We start from the raw sequence: 15,598 nt of genomic DNA on the forward strand, positions 1-15,598 counted from the left end.
GGTCCACTCTCTAATGTTACGAAGCCACGACTTCTTTCTCCTACCAACCTTTCTTTTACCAGCGACCTTTCCCATCATGATAAGTTGAAGGAGATTGTATCGTTGGTGTCGAAGAACGTGTCCCAAATAAGCGATTTTCCTTCGTTTTACTGTGAGCATTAGTGCGCGTATATGGCCGATTCGTTTCAGAACTTCGACATGGATGACGTTCACATCAAATGATGTAAATATATCCGAGTGAATATAAAACTTCTAGAGAAATGGAATAGAGCGAGACAAGAGAGAATTTTATGTATATATTTGTCTATATCATATACACAGTTGAATAAAAATTTATCGGGTTTAATTAAAGAGGACCTAAAAGAAGGGACTTTTGTACTTTTAAAAACATTCTTAGTTCAGACACTGCATATAATATTACAACTATCAACGACTAAGTTATGATTTATAAGTTAAAATAACGTTAAACCGTCTATCTTTTTCAAAATTCAAAATATCTTACTTATTTAGAATACCGACAGCAAACGTAATTTAAAAGTACATCTGTTATATGTTTCTTGGTGACATTTGCTATACATACAATATACAAAATTGTTGAAAATAAAACCACATGAAATGAAAAAAAAAAACTTTAATATTTGTAAGCATTTACGTGCTTTTCAATCTTTGATTAACTAATATTTTAAGCGGGACCCTACCACTGGTTGGAAACGCTGACCTTTTAAAAAATCTTTTAAATGAAATTTAACAAATTTTTCATATGTAAATTATAATGTAAATGAGTCAACAAACCAAATTAACATATATTTTGATCAACTAAAAACTTTTGAATGCTATAATAACATTTATTTAATAGTATATTTTTAATTTTAGATTTAAAACCAAGAAATTGAAGATCTAAGATATCTTATAGAAACAGCATACATAATAGATGCTTACACCAAAATCCATAAAGGATGATTTAACCTGATGCCAAAAAGTATATTAACGAAAAACTATTCGGTATTTTTTTTATTAAATTTGATTTATTTAATTATTTATTTATTTACTTTTAAGGAGATAGACAGTAACAAAAGGCAGTAAGAAAGTACACACTTAGAAGCTTAGAAATATAAAATTAGTTGCAGTTGTTACCTTATAACTATCTCACTGAGAACATGTAATGATTTATAGTCAAACAATGAAAAAACAAATAAAAAAAAACATTACTAAACAGGGATCAAAGACAATTGTTTATATATATTTATAATATTATGGTTTAAATTGCATTGTATGTACTCAATAATTTCGAACGAATTTTTTTTTTAAATATTTATTTAATTTAATAGCATTACATAAGACAAAAGACAACATAAGAGCGGATAGCGTACAATTCCTCGCAGTAAATGTTAATTTGATCCACTTTTAGATAAAGATCATTATCATCCTTATTTCAGTCTTAATACCGTCTAATGCTTTACAAAGACCTCTCTAACTAATTTCCAATAAGACTATTTTTACCAAGTCCATTTACCATACGACTTGTTTGCTTAGTAACCGCGTTAATATCAACACCCTCTACTTTTAAAACTGATTTATGTACAATCTATCTGCTATATTTATTTTATTAGGAAAAACGTTTATATAACTGTTTGTAAGCATAGTTTGTAAGTGATGTAATTAAACGTAACAAAACCGTGTACGATAATATTGTAATATACTGAGTTATTTATAATATTGAGAAGTAATTGTTTTGTAGTCTTGTATATAATAACACAAAATAAAATATTTGAAGGAAAGAGAAAAAAATATTTAACTGGAAATATAAATACTTAAAGTTTCAATAAATATAGCAAAGGATGGGAGGATGCGTGAATGTAATGTAAATGAATGATGTGAGAATGATAGAAAATATGAAGGATGAAAGAAGGAAGAGTAAGAGAAATTGTGTAGGACGAGATAGAGATGGTGAAAATCCTTGTAAAATATACCACTGTCCCAAAAATAAGATAAGCGAACGTGACGGCCTCAATAACTAGAGTTATTGAGGCCAATATACATTTAAAAAAAGATGCAATTATTAAACAAAACAATGAATCATTTGAACTTTAAATCTATTGGGTTTTGGAGTAAATCCCCACTAAATATCTCATTTGTTATCGCTTTCTGTTTCCGGTCATTCATTACGGGGCTTCTTCGTGTCTAAATTTCCAGACCGGAAACTAAAACCACACCATACGTTCGTTTATTTACGCATAATATTTCCCCTTTTGAATCATTTGTAATGTTTACTTGCGTAGGTCACGAGGGGAATGACTAAAGGGTAATTTGTTAAAAACTATATTCAATATATGTTCTCTTGTAAGCATCATAGAACTTAAAATATGTCGTCACGAGAACTCTAAATTGTTTTGAAAAGAGCTAAACATAAAATCAGCTGGTTTTCTTTGCTTATGTGTTCACGTTTTCAAATATTCTTAATAAAGTACAAGTATGAAAAATTTATTTTCCAATTGTCATCATTTTCATATCTGTCACAAAGATCGCTACGATAGCTGCTCTTCCGCTCGTATCAATGATTCCTGTGCATTTGTCTGTTTTCTTCATCCACCTAGCTGTAGTTTTTCTTCTATATAGACTCTTTAAATCTCTGCAGAAGTATAAGTATGTAAGTATTATAAAAAATATTACACGTTTTTTATCATACTTATATAGAGTACGATGTCACATTTCATGATAATGGTATAATTAACTCAAAACTCCCAGTGGTTCTTGTTGATTAAATTAGCTGGCTAGTAGAAGAACCAGAGCAGTCACAATATTAAAGCCGTTGGTTATCCGCAGCTGGGCATAGGCCTCCATATAGATTTCCAAAAGAACCGGCAGGAAGACGCCTTCATTCATTATCTTCCAAAGACTTTAATAAGGCCGTTCACAAACTGTTACAGACTTTGCTAATCTCAACACATTTTAGGAAAAATATGGTAGATTTCTTCTTAAAAGCTTTATCATCAGTTATTGTTAATAATTAGCTGGTGAATTCGGATAAAATGAATTAAAATACAAGCCAAGGAGGTCATAGTTTTTTTCTGAGATTAGGTTGAAAATTGTGGACATGGTATGACAAAAATAGTGGTGGTTGAAGTATAGGATGTTCATTTCATGTTATTGCAAATTTTTGTGGTGGGTTTGTCTGGTTGTGAACGTACTTGGACTTGAATGATGACGATATTGATTGGTAAAATAAATAAAATAACTTATGTGATTAATTTTTTCAGATTTCATTGAAAAATTCAGCTTATAACAATAATTAATCAGTTTGTAACGATTGCAAAAGGAGCGCGCTACATATGTGGGTCTGTGTGAGAGTGCTCGCCATATATGTGTGTGCTAGGTCGATTACGTATTTCATTACGCATGATACAATAATTATTTCATCACTAGGTACTTTGTACGTCTGACTTTAATTGAAAGTATTTAATAATAGCAGAAGGTACAAATAATTTGAAACTATTTCCGAAATAATCCGTGCGCGCAATGAATACTGCCTAAATTAAATATAAATAATGATTTGACAATTGACCTATAAAAGAAGGTGACGGCATTTAAAATTTAACATTTTAAAAAATATATACAGTTAATTTTTTTATTTAAGATGAAAAATTAAATTATTTCCGAAAAGCCTAATAAAGTGGCGATCTTGACGTATGCCTCGCCTTTACGTATGTTTGCTTAGTGAAACATTCTTAGAATATGACGTTTAAACAAGTACTTGAAAGCAGCCACTACAACGCTAGTATTAAGTATGCTTACAAATCATCAGACAGATTGACGGCAATTTTCGCGGAAAATGAGTCAAGGGTTTATATTAACATGGACATCCCCTAGAAATTGAAATTAAAAAATAGACATTCGTAAATGTATACTTACTCATTCTGTTGGTCTTATTTATGAATAAATCGCCATGAAAATCCAACCGTAAACCCTTAAATGAGACCGTGAACATTTATCGGTTGTTAAAAGTCACCTTTGTAGTTACAGAGATAAAGGAACATCCGTTGTGGACATATGACTTTATTAAGGTCCTTGGAAAACATTGGAAGGTCATTTCCTCGCTAAATTATCAGAAATTAATCGTGACTTATCTTGGTAATTGTAAAACTAGAGACCGGCTCAAACAATCCGGCAATTATTTTTATACTTTTCTCAAATCGCAAAGAAGGTTTCTAAGTATAAGCGCGCTATAAATAGCAACAACAATTGTTTTCGCGGATTAAATTTAAAAGTTATCTCTATTTATTAAAATAGGTAATGTGACGTAGAGAATTTATATATATATATATATATAGATAAATGACTAAATAACATAAATCATTTTTATTTTTGGCACGAACGGAAAACGTCAATGAATCACAGTACGTCGACTTAGTTATCTTTACGAGTATTACGTTGTAATTTCTAGGGCTATGGGAGTAGGTGCTACAATTTAAACGGATTAAATGTTAATTTTTAATTATATTTATTTTATTTTTAAAGCATATCAATAACTTTACAAGTATACACGAACATAATTAAGTCAAATTAAAAATTAAGAACATACATTTATGACAGTACGACATTTTTATTTTAATTAGATAAATCAACACAATTATCCTTAATCAATCTACAGGATGATTGATTATAGTTGTAAAAGCTTCAATAAAGTAAATTCATAAGTTATTTGCAAGGGCGTTTATTACTACATATTAAATTTAATTACCATATTCTGTCTGTCCTTGCAGACTTTATATAGCCAGTTATTGGTCTGTTTCATTCCAGTGAAAAAAAAATTTGAATAAATTTCAGAGAGATCATCTTATGCAAGGTGAATGAAAATAGGTGTATAAGGTTCAAAGGTCTTTGCGGACAAATTAGCTACGTATTTACCTCTTTAAATCTTTTATACCTATAACCAATCAACGCGTAAAAGAATATCTGCGTTAAAAATAGTGACTTACGTCTCTCATAACCACGCCCAATTCTGGTTGGTTTTATTTCAATATCAATACGGATCGGATTTCGTATCAGACGAAACATCTTTGTGAAGATGGTGTGTAAGAAATAACGGAACGCTATAAAATCGCCAATTGTACTTCTCTGGTGATGTTGTGTTAGTTGTACATGTTTATTCATCCACCATAGATGTATAAAAAGCATATAAATAGATATTTATATACTAGTAAATGTATAGGTTATATGCTGTAAATGTATAGATCTTATCCAAAAAACTCACTGGTTTCAGATATAACAAATAATGTAAAGATAATATGGTAAGAATAAGATATTTTAATACTACTTTTATATTTCGAACAACCAAGGTACGGAACAACCTACGGAAGAAGTTGTGTCCCATTTACTATAACTTGGGAGTATACAAAAACCAAGTAGCGTCGTTTTAAATTGTATTAAATTGTATTTGTACCTTCATTTTAAAACTGCAACATACATATAGAGCTAATAACTTTAATATATTTCCCTGAATATGCGTGCTTATTTTAAACTTTCTACAAAGTATTTATTTTTTTATTAAACACACTTAAAGGTGCATTCAAAACTTTCATAATTATTTATCAACGTTGGAAGATGCAGTTAATTTATTTATCTTTGCCATGTCGCTAATGTTGATTTGTTTGTTTTTATAAACACCATTGCACATTCAACAGCGCATAGGGTTTTTCTATATTGCGGTCGATAGTATGACAAATGTTATACCATAATACGTCAACTTACGTCATAAAGTGTTTTGTTTGAATCTGTGACAACCCTGGATGAAATAATAGGTATTATAACTTGCATATATAAAGTTGTCAGGTTATTTAGTAGTCGATTACCGATCCCAGACATAAATGGTGCACATTCTTGACAAGTGCTCATCACAGTTAGTAAATTTTAACCAGAAGGGAAATTTTAGTTAAAAATGTTTATTAATTTAACTGTATATTTTATATTATTGTGGATGTTTTCATTTTGTATGTCGTACAAACTGCTAGTGGTGTTTCCGGTGCCTGGGAAGAGTCATGCGCATTTAGGAAATGTATTTGTATCGCATCTTCTTGATGCCGGTCATGAGGTGAGTAGGTTTTTTTTTATTATATTTCATAAAATAGATTTAAATAACGACCACTTTAATTTGTAATTCTTTATTCAAATTTATTTGAAACAAACGTTAGAGATTCATAATGTCATTGGCCTATTGCAGTCCGAAGAAAACAAACTTATTAATAAAACCTATTTAAGAGTGATAAACGTGTCGATGGTTAAGGGGATCCTCTGACTTGCAGCAGGAGTGTATTGGATCACATGATGACGATTTTTGATCACTTTTTTTCTAGATTTAAGGTCATAACAATAAATTACAATCGCTTATATACAGTAGAAGTTTTGTATTTTATCTAATTGGCTTCAATGAAATGACTATATTTTTACTATTATGCTTTATGATAAATATTTTTTACATCTTAAAATCGCCTGTTCTCGATGTCGATCGACCTCAAATATTTCTCAACTAGGGACAAGTGGATTCGGAAAAGAGTAATGTAGTTTAAATATATTCTTCACTACTTATTAACTTTTTTTTCTTTTGGCACGAGGATGGTGCTAGCTTCCTCGTGCCTCAACGGAAGTATTAGACGATTAATTTCTATTTATACAGGTTGATAACGTTATGCAATTTTGTTTCGAAATAAATGATGCAATAAGAAATGTACATTAGTTATTGCATCATTTCATTTTGTACTGATATCGTTCTATTTTCAAATATGTAAAAATAAGTTTGGTTGTTTAGAAGGGGCCAGTTTGAAAATAATATTTTAAAATTAAAAATATATAACTTTTTAAACACTTTCAAGATTATTACATCATTCTATCATTTCCTAATTGGCGGTAACTTAAAAACACATTTCAGTGTTATTATTGGTGTAATGTGTGAAAATCAAGTTGCATGATTTTTTAAATGATTTTAATTGCTTAATCAGCAATAGTCTTTATAGATTACGGTAAGCTTTTGGTTATAAAACTCTACCCAGTGTTACTGTTTACAAATAACTTAACATGTTAATACGTAATCGTACAAAACTTAGTGATGAATCGGCTATGAGAAGTGTTTTAATAGCGACTACTGAATCTGACATCGAAGTTGTTCGGTGCTGATAAGGGAGTTATCGGTTAAATATAGCAAGCTTGGGCATTTTTATGAGTTGAAACAATTTCTTTTTTTTTGAGATTATTGGGGTGTTATATACAGATTACAAACGTGACATTGTGCAGTGTTATATAACTTTATTTTTTTGTTTCCTTTTCGTTCCTTCCTTTTAGTTGGGAACAGGGATATATGGATGCAATAATTTTTGCCGATTCCTTTTTATTTACAATTTTTTTATCATCTTTAATTTATGCTATTACATTTTATTAACTTCATTTATTCTTTTTTTTTTCATCACCTTTCACACTCAGTCATTTCATTTTAGGTCTATTTAGTTATTTTCTATATATCACAATTTTTATCACTTAAACTATTATATTATATATGGTTTCTACAATTTTCTTCAGTTCTCCTATTTATATTTTGTTTACATTATTATATAACTCCAATAAGGTTGTTAGATTGATAAGACCTTTGTTTTTCTTGGCTCAATTAGGCGACTCTTGTAGTCTCTCATGGTTGAATTAAATTAAATATAAAACCTAAACGACCATGTAAATAAAGATATATTGGGGGACTGAAAAGTTATGTTGTTTCTGTCGATATATTTTACAGAAAAACAGATTGATTTTTACTGCTCCGGTGGAGAAAATTTATGTACTAGACAAAAAAAAGTTGTTGATAACGAACGTGAATTGTTCTTGATCAGATATAAAAACTTGTTAAAAATATAGTCGTGTGAATTTAACTTAAGAAAGCGATATTACTTTCTAGTTCTCCTATTATATTAATAGAATTACTTTATGAATAACACAAACTACACTCATGCATGGTCGTTAAAAATGGCCAGACTGCCAATCGAATACAGCCAGGTACTAGGTTACCATAAAGCTCCTAGCAACACCTTCCAACTCTGTTCTTTAAAGAGTCATACATCTGTTAAATTTAAAAATGCCACGCTCTGTACAACCTTTTTTAATCACATGTTTATTTTATAACATAGTTCTTGTGTTTTAGGTGACATACATCGCACCTATCCCTATGGAGAGCGACAATCCGCGCTTTAGGCAAATCAATGTGGAATCTGTGCGGAAAATTTTTGGTGCCGGTAATTATTTTTTATTTATTTATTTACTCATTTTATTTTCAATATCGGATCATTTTTATTGTTATTTCTCTCATGACGTATACAAATATCGAATGATGCCTCTTTGGCCTATACATGTCGTATACAAAAGGTAATCGATCCATTAAGACAATAATAAAAATTAAAGGTTAAAAATCGGAGTTAAGTTTCAATCAATGAATGACGCCTCAACAAAGTTTAATAATTAATATCATTAAATTAAAACCATTTCAGATAAATTTATAGATGTAGAAAAGTTATTATCGAGAGAAAGCGATATGAAGGACATGAGTGTGGTTTTCACGTGTATGTTCAACCTAGCGAATTTAATCTTAAATCATGAAAACGTACAAAACTTGATCCACGATAGTAACGAACAGTTCGATGCGGTTATTGCAGAGTGGATGTACAGCGACCTTTATTCTGGGTATGTATTTTTTATTATTTTACTATACTATGAACATGCTCTTACAATTGACGGAAGATGCACCTTGATATCCGTCGGCAATAAAAACTGTTGTTTATAGAACGTAAATACTAAATACACCAATACCTCGCTTTGCGTCGTTTCGTATTGCGTTTTTTTTTAATTGTGTCGCTGGTTATTTAGTACTAATTTTCACTGTGCGTCGCTAACGACGCAAAATCTAAATTTTCGAGGTTGCGTTGTTTTGGGTTCGAGTCTTTAATTTTTTTTAATTTCCTTTTTTTTTCCAAAAGATGGCAACACTTTCGTTTCTAATTGCGCCATGCTATCAAAACTCGGGGATTCCCGTTCAAACTAAAAATCAACGCAATTTTAATACAATTTTATTTTCACTTTGTTTTGCTAATTTTGGAGTTCAGTTTCAATTACGTGGTATGTTGTAATGTAGTGTTGTGCTTTTTTTTATAAGAGAATAATAAATTGATATAAATTTTAACGTGTTGTTTTTCGTTACGAAAAAGGTATATATTTATCCAATTTATTTATTGGCAGAGTTATAATATTTTTGTTTTTTTTTTTTAAATGTTCATTCACACATTCTATTTGCTTTTTAAAAAGTTATATTTTCGTAACCCTGGAACCTATCTTCGATCTTTACATGGTTTGCTATAGAAAATCTTAATTCACCTTGCGGCGTTTTAATTTGCGTCTTGTTTTTTTGGAACGTAACCACGGCGCAAAGTGAGATATTGGTGTACTATAGACGTGTCCACTATGAATCCATCGTGGGTAGGCCCATTATGAGGACTAGGGGGAGGTATGTGCCTTGCTGTGAGTCGTCTGACATAATGATGGCTTACATACTGAAATACACTCTTCTTAGATTCTTTGATTATTGATTAAATTTGAAAATAAAGAGGTGTATGTATAATAAGATAAGAGAAGAGAATAGATACAGAGAAAAATAATACTGCATTCTAATATGCTACAGTAAAAATAGGAATCAGTTTACGTCTATTCTTCATCAATGACCTAGCAAAATTAAAAAACTCTTTTCTTATGCTCACTGTTTTCGATTGTGAAGTTTTCTTCACTTTAGCATGAATACCATACATCATTCTTACCTATTACGCATGCACTATGCACAGCAACAAAATTAGGGCGGATGATAAGTATTGGGAAATCCCCGAAATGAGCTCAAGCCTGTCACAATACACTGACGGACGCGACCGGGGATTTACCAGTTCTGTGCGATAGTCGCCCACGTAAATTGATCAATTTTGTGGTTAAATAAAACTTTCATTAGATGTGCTTATGGTTATTACTTCGATTTTTCTTTAGTCGTTTTCGTATTTTCACCACACAGACGCCCACTGCAAGGCCATAGGCCTCCCTTAAAGGAATTTATAGGAGGGACATACTCACGTAAGCGCGTAGCAGGCTGGTGATCCCGGTGTCGTATACGAAGTGGACGCTGCTCATCCTTTAGAAACTTGTTTGTGAACAATGGCAATCCTATATAATTAATGCACAAACTGTGAATTGTATAAGATTGTATCCCGGGAATCAAACCGCGACTTATATCAAAAATCTAAGTCTACTAACACTGGGCTATCACTGCCCATTAATTCATTTTTTTTATTTAAAAAGAAATATTGTTTATTATTTATAACAAGGACTGGGGAGTCTTTTGTAATCTACGAGGCGCAGCGGGACTACCTCGACATAGCGGCGTCTGATTTAAAAACAAATGAATGTATTATTTCTTAGCAGGGGTGTTTTACCACGGAAGACTTCACCAATAAAGATCGATCTGATTCTTGATTAAAAAGTTGTCGACTTATATAAAGAAATATTTTTATTATAGAAAAGATATAGTAGCTACATCGTAATTTTTTAACCAGAATATCTTGGTCTCTCGTCTGCAAATACGTCAGTTGTAGTATTGTAGCAAAATTTATATTGGAGATGGGTTAAATTATGGAAAAGGCTTACGTCTTGCAGGGGATGTCTCAAGGCTAAAATGATGAATATTATTCGTAACTTAGCTTATTTCATGTCTAGTCTGAATGCTTTTTGAGAATTTATTTTCATATTTTCACTTCCATTTTTTAAATCTATGAGGAAGGACAATATATCGCAGTATATGCTGCAAATTGGATAGCACTGTGTTAGAGATTTGAATCATTCCGTTTACCTCATAGAGATCGATAGACAAAAGAAAGTATTAAATAGCGCATAGAACAGACAAACACTGGTGGTTTACTGGCAGTATACGTCCAACCATAAGATGGTTGACCTTGTAGATGAAGGCAGCTTTCCCCCGGTCTTGTTGGAAATCTTTGGAGGAAGTCCATGTCCAACAGTGAGCTTTAGCGTCTGAAGGGTAATACGATGATGTTGTTGTTGGTCTGACACAATATAACTAAGATTTATATGTTATAAAGAAAATTAAATTTTTTTGAAGTATGAAATAATTATGAAACATTTTATTTTTCAGGTTATCAGCGGTGTATAATTGTCCGTTGATATATTTCTTGCCTGTTTGTCCGCATAACATGGCGCTGTCTTTAATAGACAACGATCTTAACCCCGCCTACACTGCCGACCACATAAAGTCCGACACAGTACCACCGTTTACATTTTTGACGCGCATTCAAGAGTTGATGAATTTTGTTAATTGGAAAATGCACAGATGGTAAGACTATACATTTCAGATTACTTTAACAAACATTTTTAAAGCTAGCTTATGGTGATGACTTTATTCGCTCCCCTGCACTCATGGTGTCTTGGTACCAGAAGATGTATTTAGATCTTCTAGCATTAATTATTGTTGCTATGATTTCAATTATAATTTCAATAAGACGTTTACTAAGGCTGATTAGCAACAAGAACAAGTCGAAACCTGATTAAAATTAAGCTGATTTATTTTTAATTTATACATAATTAATTGGTTTATTTACTAGTTCATTATATTTGTTTTTTGGTTATATATGCGAAAGCTTTAATGGCTTTTTATCGTTCATTAATCACCCTGTAAAGTTTTCTATTGGAATGCAACCGAACAATAACATTTGGCAGTGAAAAGTCTGCATGAACAGATACATAAACAATAATAAATTTAAATATGTTGTAACTTGTATTGTGAAAACGCATTTTTTTACTATATTATCAATATTATTCCTGAAACCATTTATTTATGAGTAGGTTGTGTCATATATTAATTTACAGCAAATGTACGCTGTGATTGACGGACAAACAAATATTGTTTTAAAATAAATTTTAAAAATTTCTCTTTAAAATTTTAGAAATATTGTCATTATAACGGTAAAAATATCGTCGCATATCTGAAAAATCATTGAACAGCACATCCGGAATATATTGTTTCTCTGAAAGCCCTATCTAAATATTAATCCGTTAATGTAAAATATACTTCCCTGTTTACGTATAAAGTTTTTGTAGGTTCTTTTCTATTTATTTGATCATTACATACAATAATTAGAACATTTTTGAACAGGTGGGTCAATGACCGAAACTGTCAAACTTTTGACAAGGCTTTCAAACAGGCTGTCAGCAAAAGAGGTCGCGTATTACCCTCTCTACATGAGTTGAAGTACAATGCATCACTTATGTTCGGAAACTCCCACATATTGACAGGGAATGGCATGCCTTTACCCCGTAATTTTATAGAAATTGGTGGTTACCATATAAATTATACTAATGATACGTTACCTGAGGTAAGTGAACAATTAATATATTTCATTGTATTTTAACTAAATATAATAAAATCACCGTTAGTCATAGGACATCTACCGTTGGATATAGACCTCATCTATAGATTTCCAATAGGGCCGATTGGTCATGTGTACACCTTGTGGTATATAATTAAAAAATAAACGAATAAAGTTAAACAGAAATTCCAATTTTTTTTTGTAAATTTTATCAGTAGTTTTCCCGAATGAGAATCCGTAAGCTCACTTAAAAAATTATAAACATTTCATGGATCAAAAATTATGCGAAAAAATTATCTGAGTAACATATAATACGAGTGTAAGGTGGCCTCTTCAAATTGATCTTATTAAAACGTCAGAGTATTGTATATTACTAAATACTGCTTGAATTTTATAACATTAGTATTTTTTTCTCCCAAAGAACTTACAGAATATAATGGATCGTGCAGAAAATGGAGTTATTTTCTTTAGCATGGGCTCCATGTTGAAAAGTGCCAAGTTTCCCGAGAAAATAAAAACGGAATTGATACAAATGTTTGCTCAGTTAAATCAAACTGTCATTTGGAAATTCGAAGATACGTTAACGGAAAAACCAAAAAATCTTCATTTGATTGATTGGGCACCTCAACGGGCTATTTTAGGTGAGTTATAATAATGTTTATTTTTAATCTAAAACTATCCCATTTTAAAATATAGTTATTGACACGTCATCGTCATTATTTAACAATAGGACGTCCACAGCTGGACATAGTTCTTTTAGATAGATTTCCAAGAAGTCCGGACGAATGTCTGCGTCCATCCATCTATCCTCGTGGATTCCTATGCTGTTCTGCTCCGTGTTCTAGAACCTTATGACTCAGTAGCCAGAAATTCTGTACACTTCGTGGTCTGTCCACTGTCACTTAAACTAGATTTATATACTTTATTCGCCTGCTCCATCTCCAATCTTCTCTTTTCTAATTTGGCCTCGAATAGAAATCTCAAGTATAGGCCTTCTCCATCGTTCGTTAAGCGACTAAGAGTTTTTTAATTAGGTTAGAATCAAAGGTAAAATTTAATAATTCGTATTTAAAGAAAACTTTTTTTACTTTTCAGCGCATCCAAACTGCATTCTTTTTATCACACATGGAGGTCTACTATCAACAACCGAAGCTTTTCATTTCAAAGTACCGTTTATTGGCATACCGATGTTCGCTGATCAATTCATCAATGTAAATAGAGCTGTCACAAAAGGAGTCGCTTTGAAAGTTGATTTCAATTACGATGCTCCGATAAATCTAAAAATTGCCATCGATGAAGTACTCGGTAATCCAATGTAAGTAACTATTTTAAATTGTTGATTTATCAACTCTATCGATATTATATGATTTCCGTGAAATTAGGATCTTTTCTATATATAGACAGTTTGGTATTCCTTGTGATAAGTATATTAGAATCATAAATCGACTCACAGAGGAAAAGTTTCATCCTGAAAAAAAAAAAGTCATATTTTGTTCTACTTATTTCATACACACCAAAACTTTCCTTTTCGTCGTTTCGTTTTGCGTTTTTTCGAAGTTGGGTCGCTGTTTATTTAGTACTAATGGTCACTGTGCGTCATAAAATTTTCGAGATCGCGTTGTTTTAGGTTCATGTCTTTAATTTTTTTTTAATTTTCTTTTTTTTAAAGACAATTTTGTTCAATTTTCTTAACCCTGGAACGTACCTTGTATCTTTACACAGTTTGCTATAAAATTCTTAATTCATTTTGCGCCATCCAAATTATATATATATATATATTAATGTTAGGTCCGCATGTCTCAGTTTGGTAATTAAAATATACGTTACTATTATAGTTGTCTTCTTAATCGTAACGTATTAAATCGTTGATGGTAGTGAAAGATGTTGCTGTTGTTCCTTTTGTCTTTCTGTTTTAGACACCAGTTGTTTGGTTATTGCTTTAAGCATTAAAGCTTTTTGATGACCAATGTATATAACTAATTACAAATCATCATGTATATGGTCAAAAAAGTCAGTTTTCTTTCGTTTCTCATTCGATAGAATATTGCTCGCCACAGCAAAAGGAAAACATCGTGCAGGACTATTCGTTTTCTTAGAATCTTATTTTTAACGAGGAGATATATAAAACAATAAATAAATAGATTTTAATTTAATTCCAGGTATCATGAAAGGATAAATGAATTGAGTTATGTATACCACGATCGAAGAGCTGCACCAGGAGAGGAGATCTCAAGATGGGTTCATCATGTTATTAAGACAAAAGGAGCGCCTCATCTCCGCTCTCCAGCACTTCTTGTCCCCTGGTATCAGAAGATGTATCTGGACTTCATTTTATTAATTTTCATAATTTTCCTCTCCATCATCATCATCCTCACCGCTGTTATCAAAGGATATATGTACACTAAAAATAATTATATTAGTTTGTCTAAAAAGTACAGTTAATGTGTAGTTTTATAATATTATACTTTAGTTCATAGGGACTTTAGGAGGTTATAATATCACAATTCCCTTAAAATATCTTAAAGGTGTCCTCCGTCCGAATTTCGTTATAGGATTTCATAGCGCGTCTTTTGTTCCTAATATTTATTTATTTAAAACCGTTGTACATAGCATGTAAGTAATATTAAGGTAAATATAACACATGAGTGCATTCTTTCCCAATCTTAGTTTAGGCTGAACAAAAAGCCTTGTTGTAAGTATGGGAGTAAAGATAATGCTTAAATGTAAAAATTGTCCCATAAATCAACGTCAACTCATAATGGTATGTTGTGCTAATAGTTGTGAACCTGGTAAAGTTGGATTGGCAATGCCATACTAGTCCATTAGATTGCTTTAAATACTACTAGTCATTGATCGCTATCTTGGGAAATTTCTAGAAGCATTGCCATACATTTTCTTTAAGCTTTTTCATGCTATTTTCTTTTAAAATACTCGTAAAAATACATAAATATCAGTGATAGTTGCTATAGCTAATACCGATTTTTGGTTGGGTAAGAATGCTTCGACTGTTCTATTTTTAAATTTTAAGTCTGACTTTTGGTTGCATACGATAGTTTCTATTACAATAATAGTTATTATTGTATTAAGTACAGACATAAGTACATCTGTTCTTGTGTATATTAAATTATTTTTTGTTCCTATATTACTATAAGATA

General features: G+C 31.2%; 1 protein-coding gene across 1 annotated transcript; it reads left to right on the forward strand.

The window, feature by feature from the left end:
* Positions 1-5,929: 5,929 nt before the first annotated feature.
* Positions 5,930-15,344, forward strand: LOC137920224 (UDP-glucosyltransferase 2-like). Its single transcript, XM_068763496.1, has 8 exons — positions 5,930-6,088; positions 8,177-8,267; positions 8,520-8,712; positions 11,213-11,410; positions 12,230-12,449; positions 12,865-13,084; positions 13,539-13,758; positions 14,603-15,344. The coding sequence occupies exons 1-8, from the start codon at positions 5,936-5,938 to the stop codon at positions 14,883-14,885; spliced, it is 1,578 nt and encodes a 525-aa protein (XP_068619597.1). The 5' UTR covers positions 5,930-5,935; the 3' UTR covers positions 14,886-15,344.
* The last annotated feature ends 254 nt before the right edge of the window (positions 15,345-15,598 follow it).

The sequence above is a fragment of the Battus philenor genome, unplaced genomic scaffold, assembly GCF_028537555.1.
Source record: "Battus philenor isolate CCGP_79_NKW_IND1 unplaced genomic scaffold, ilBatPhil1.0.hap1 SCAF_18, whole genome shotgun sequence".
In the NCBI taxonomy this organism is placed as follows: domain Eukaryota; kingdom Metazoa; phylum Arthropoda; class Insecta; order Lepidoptera; family Papilionidae; genus Battus; species Battus philenor.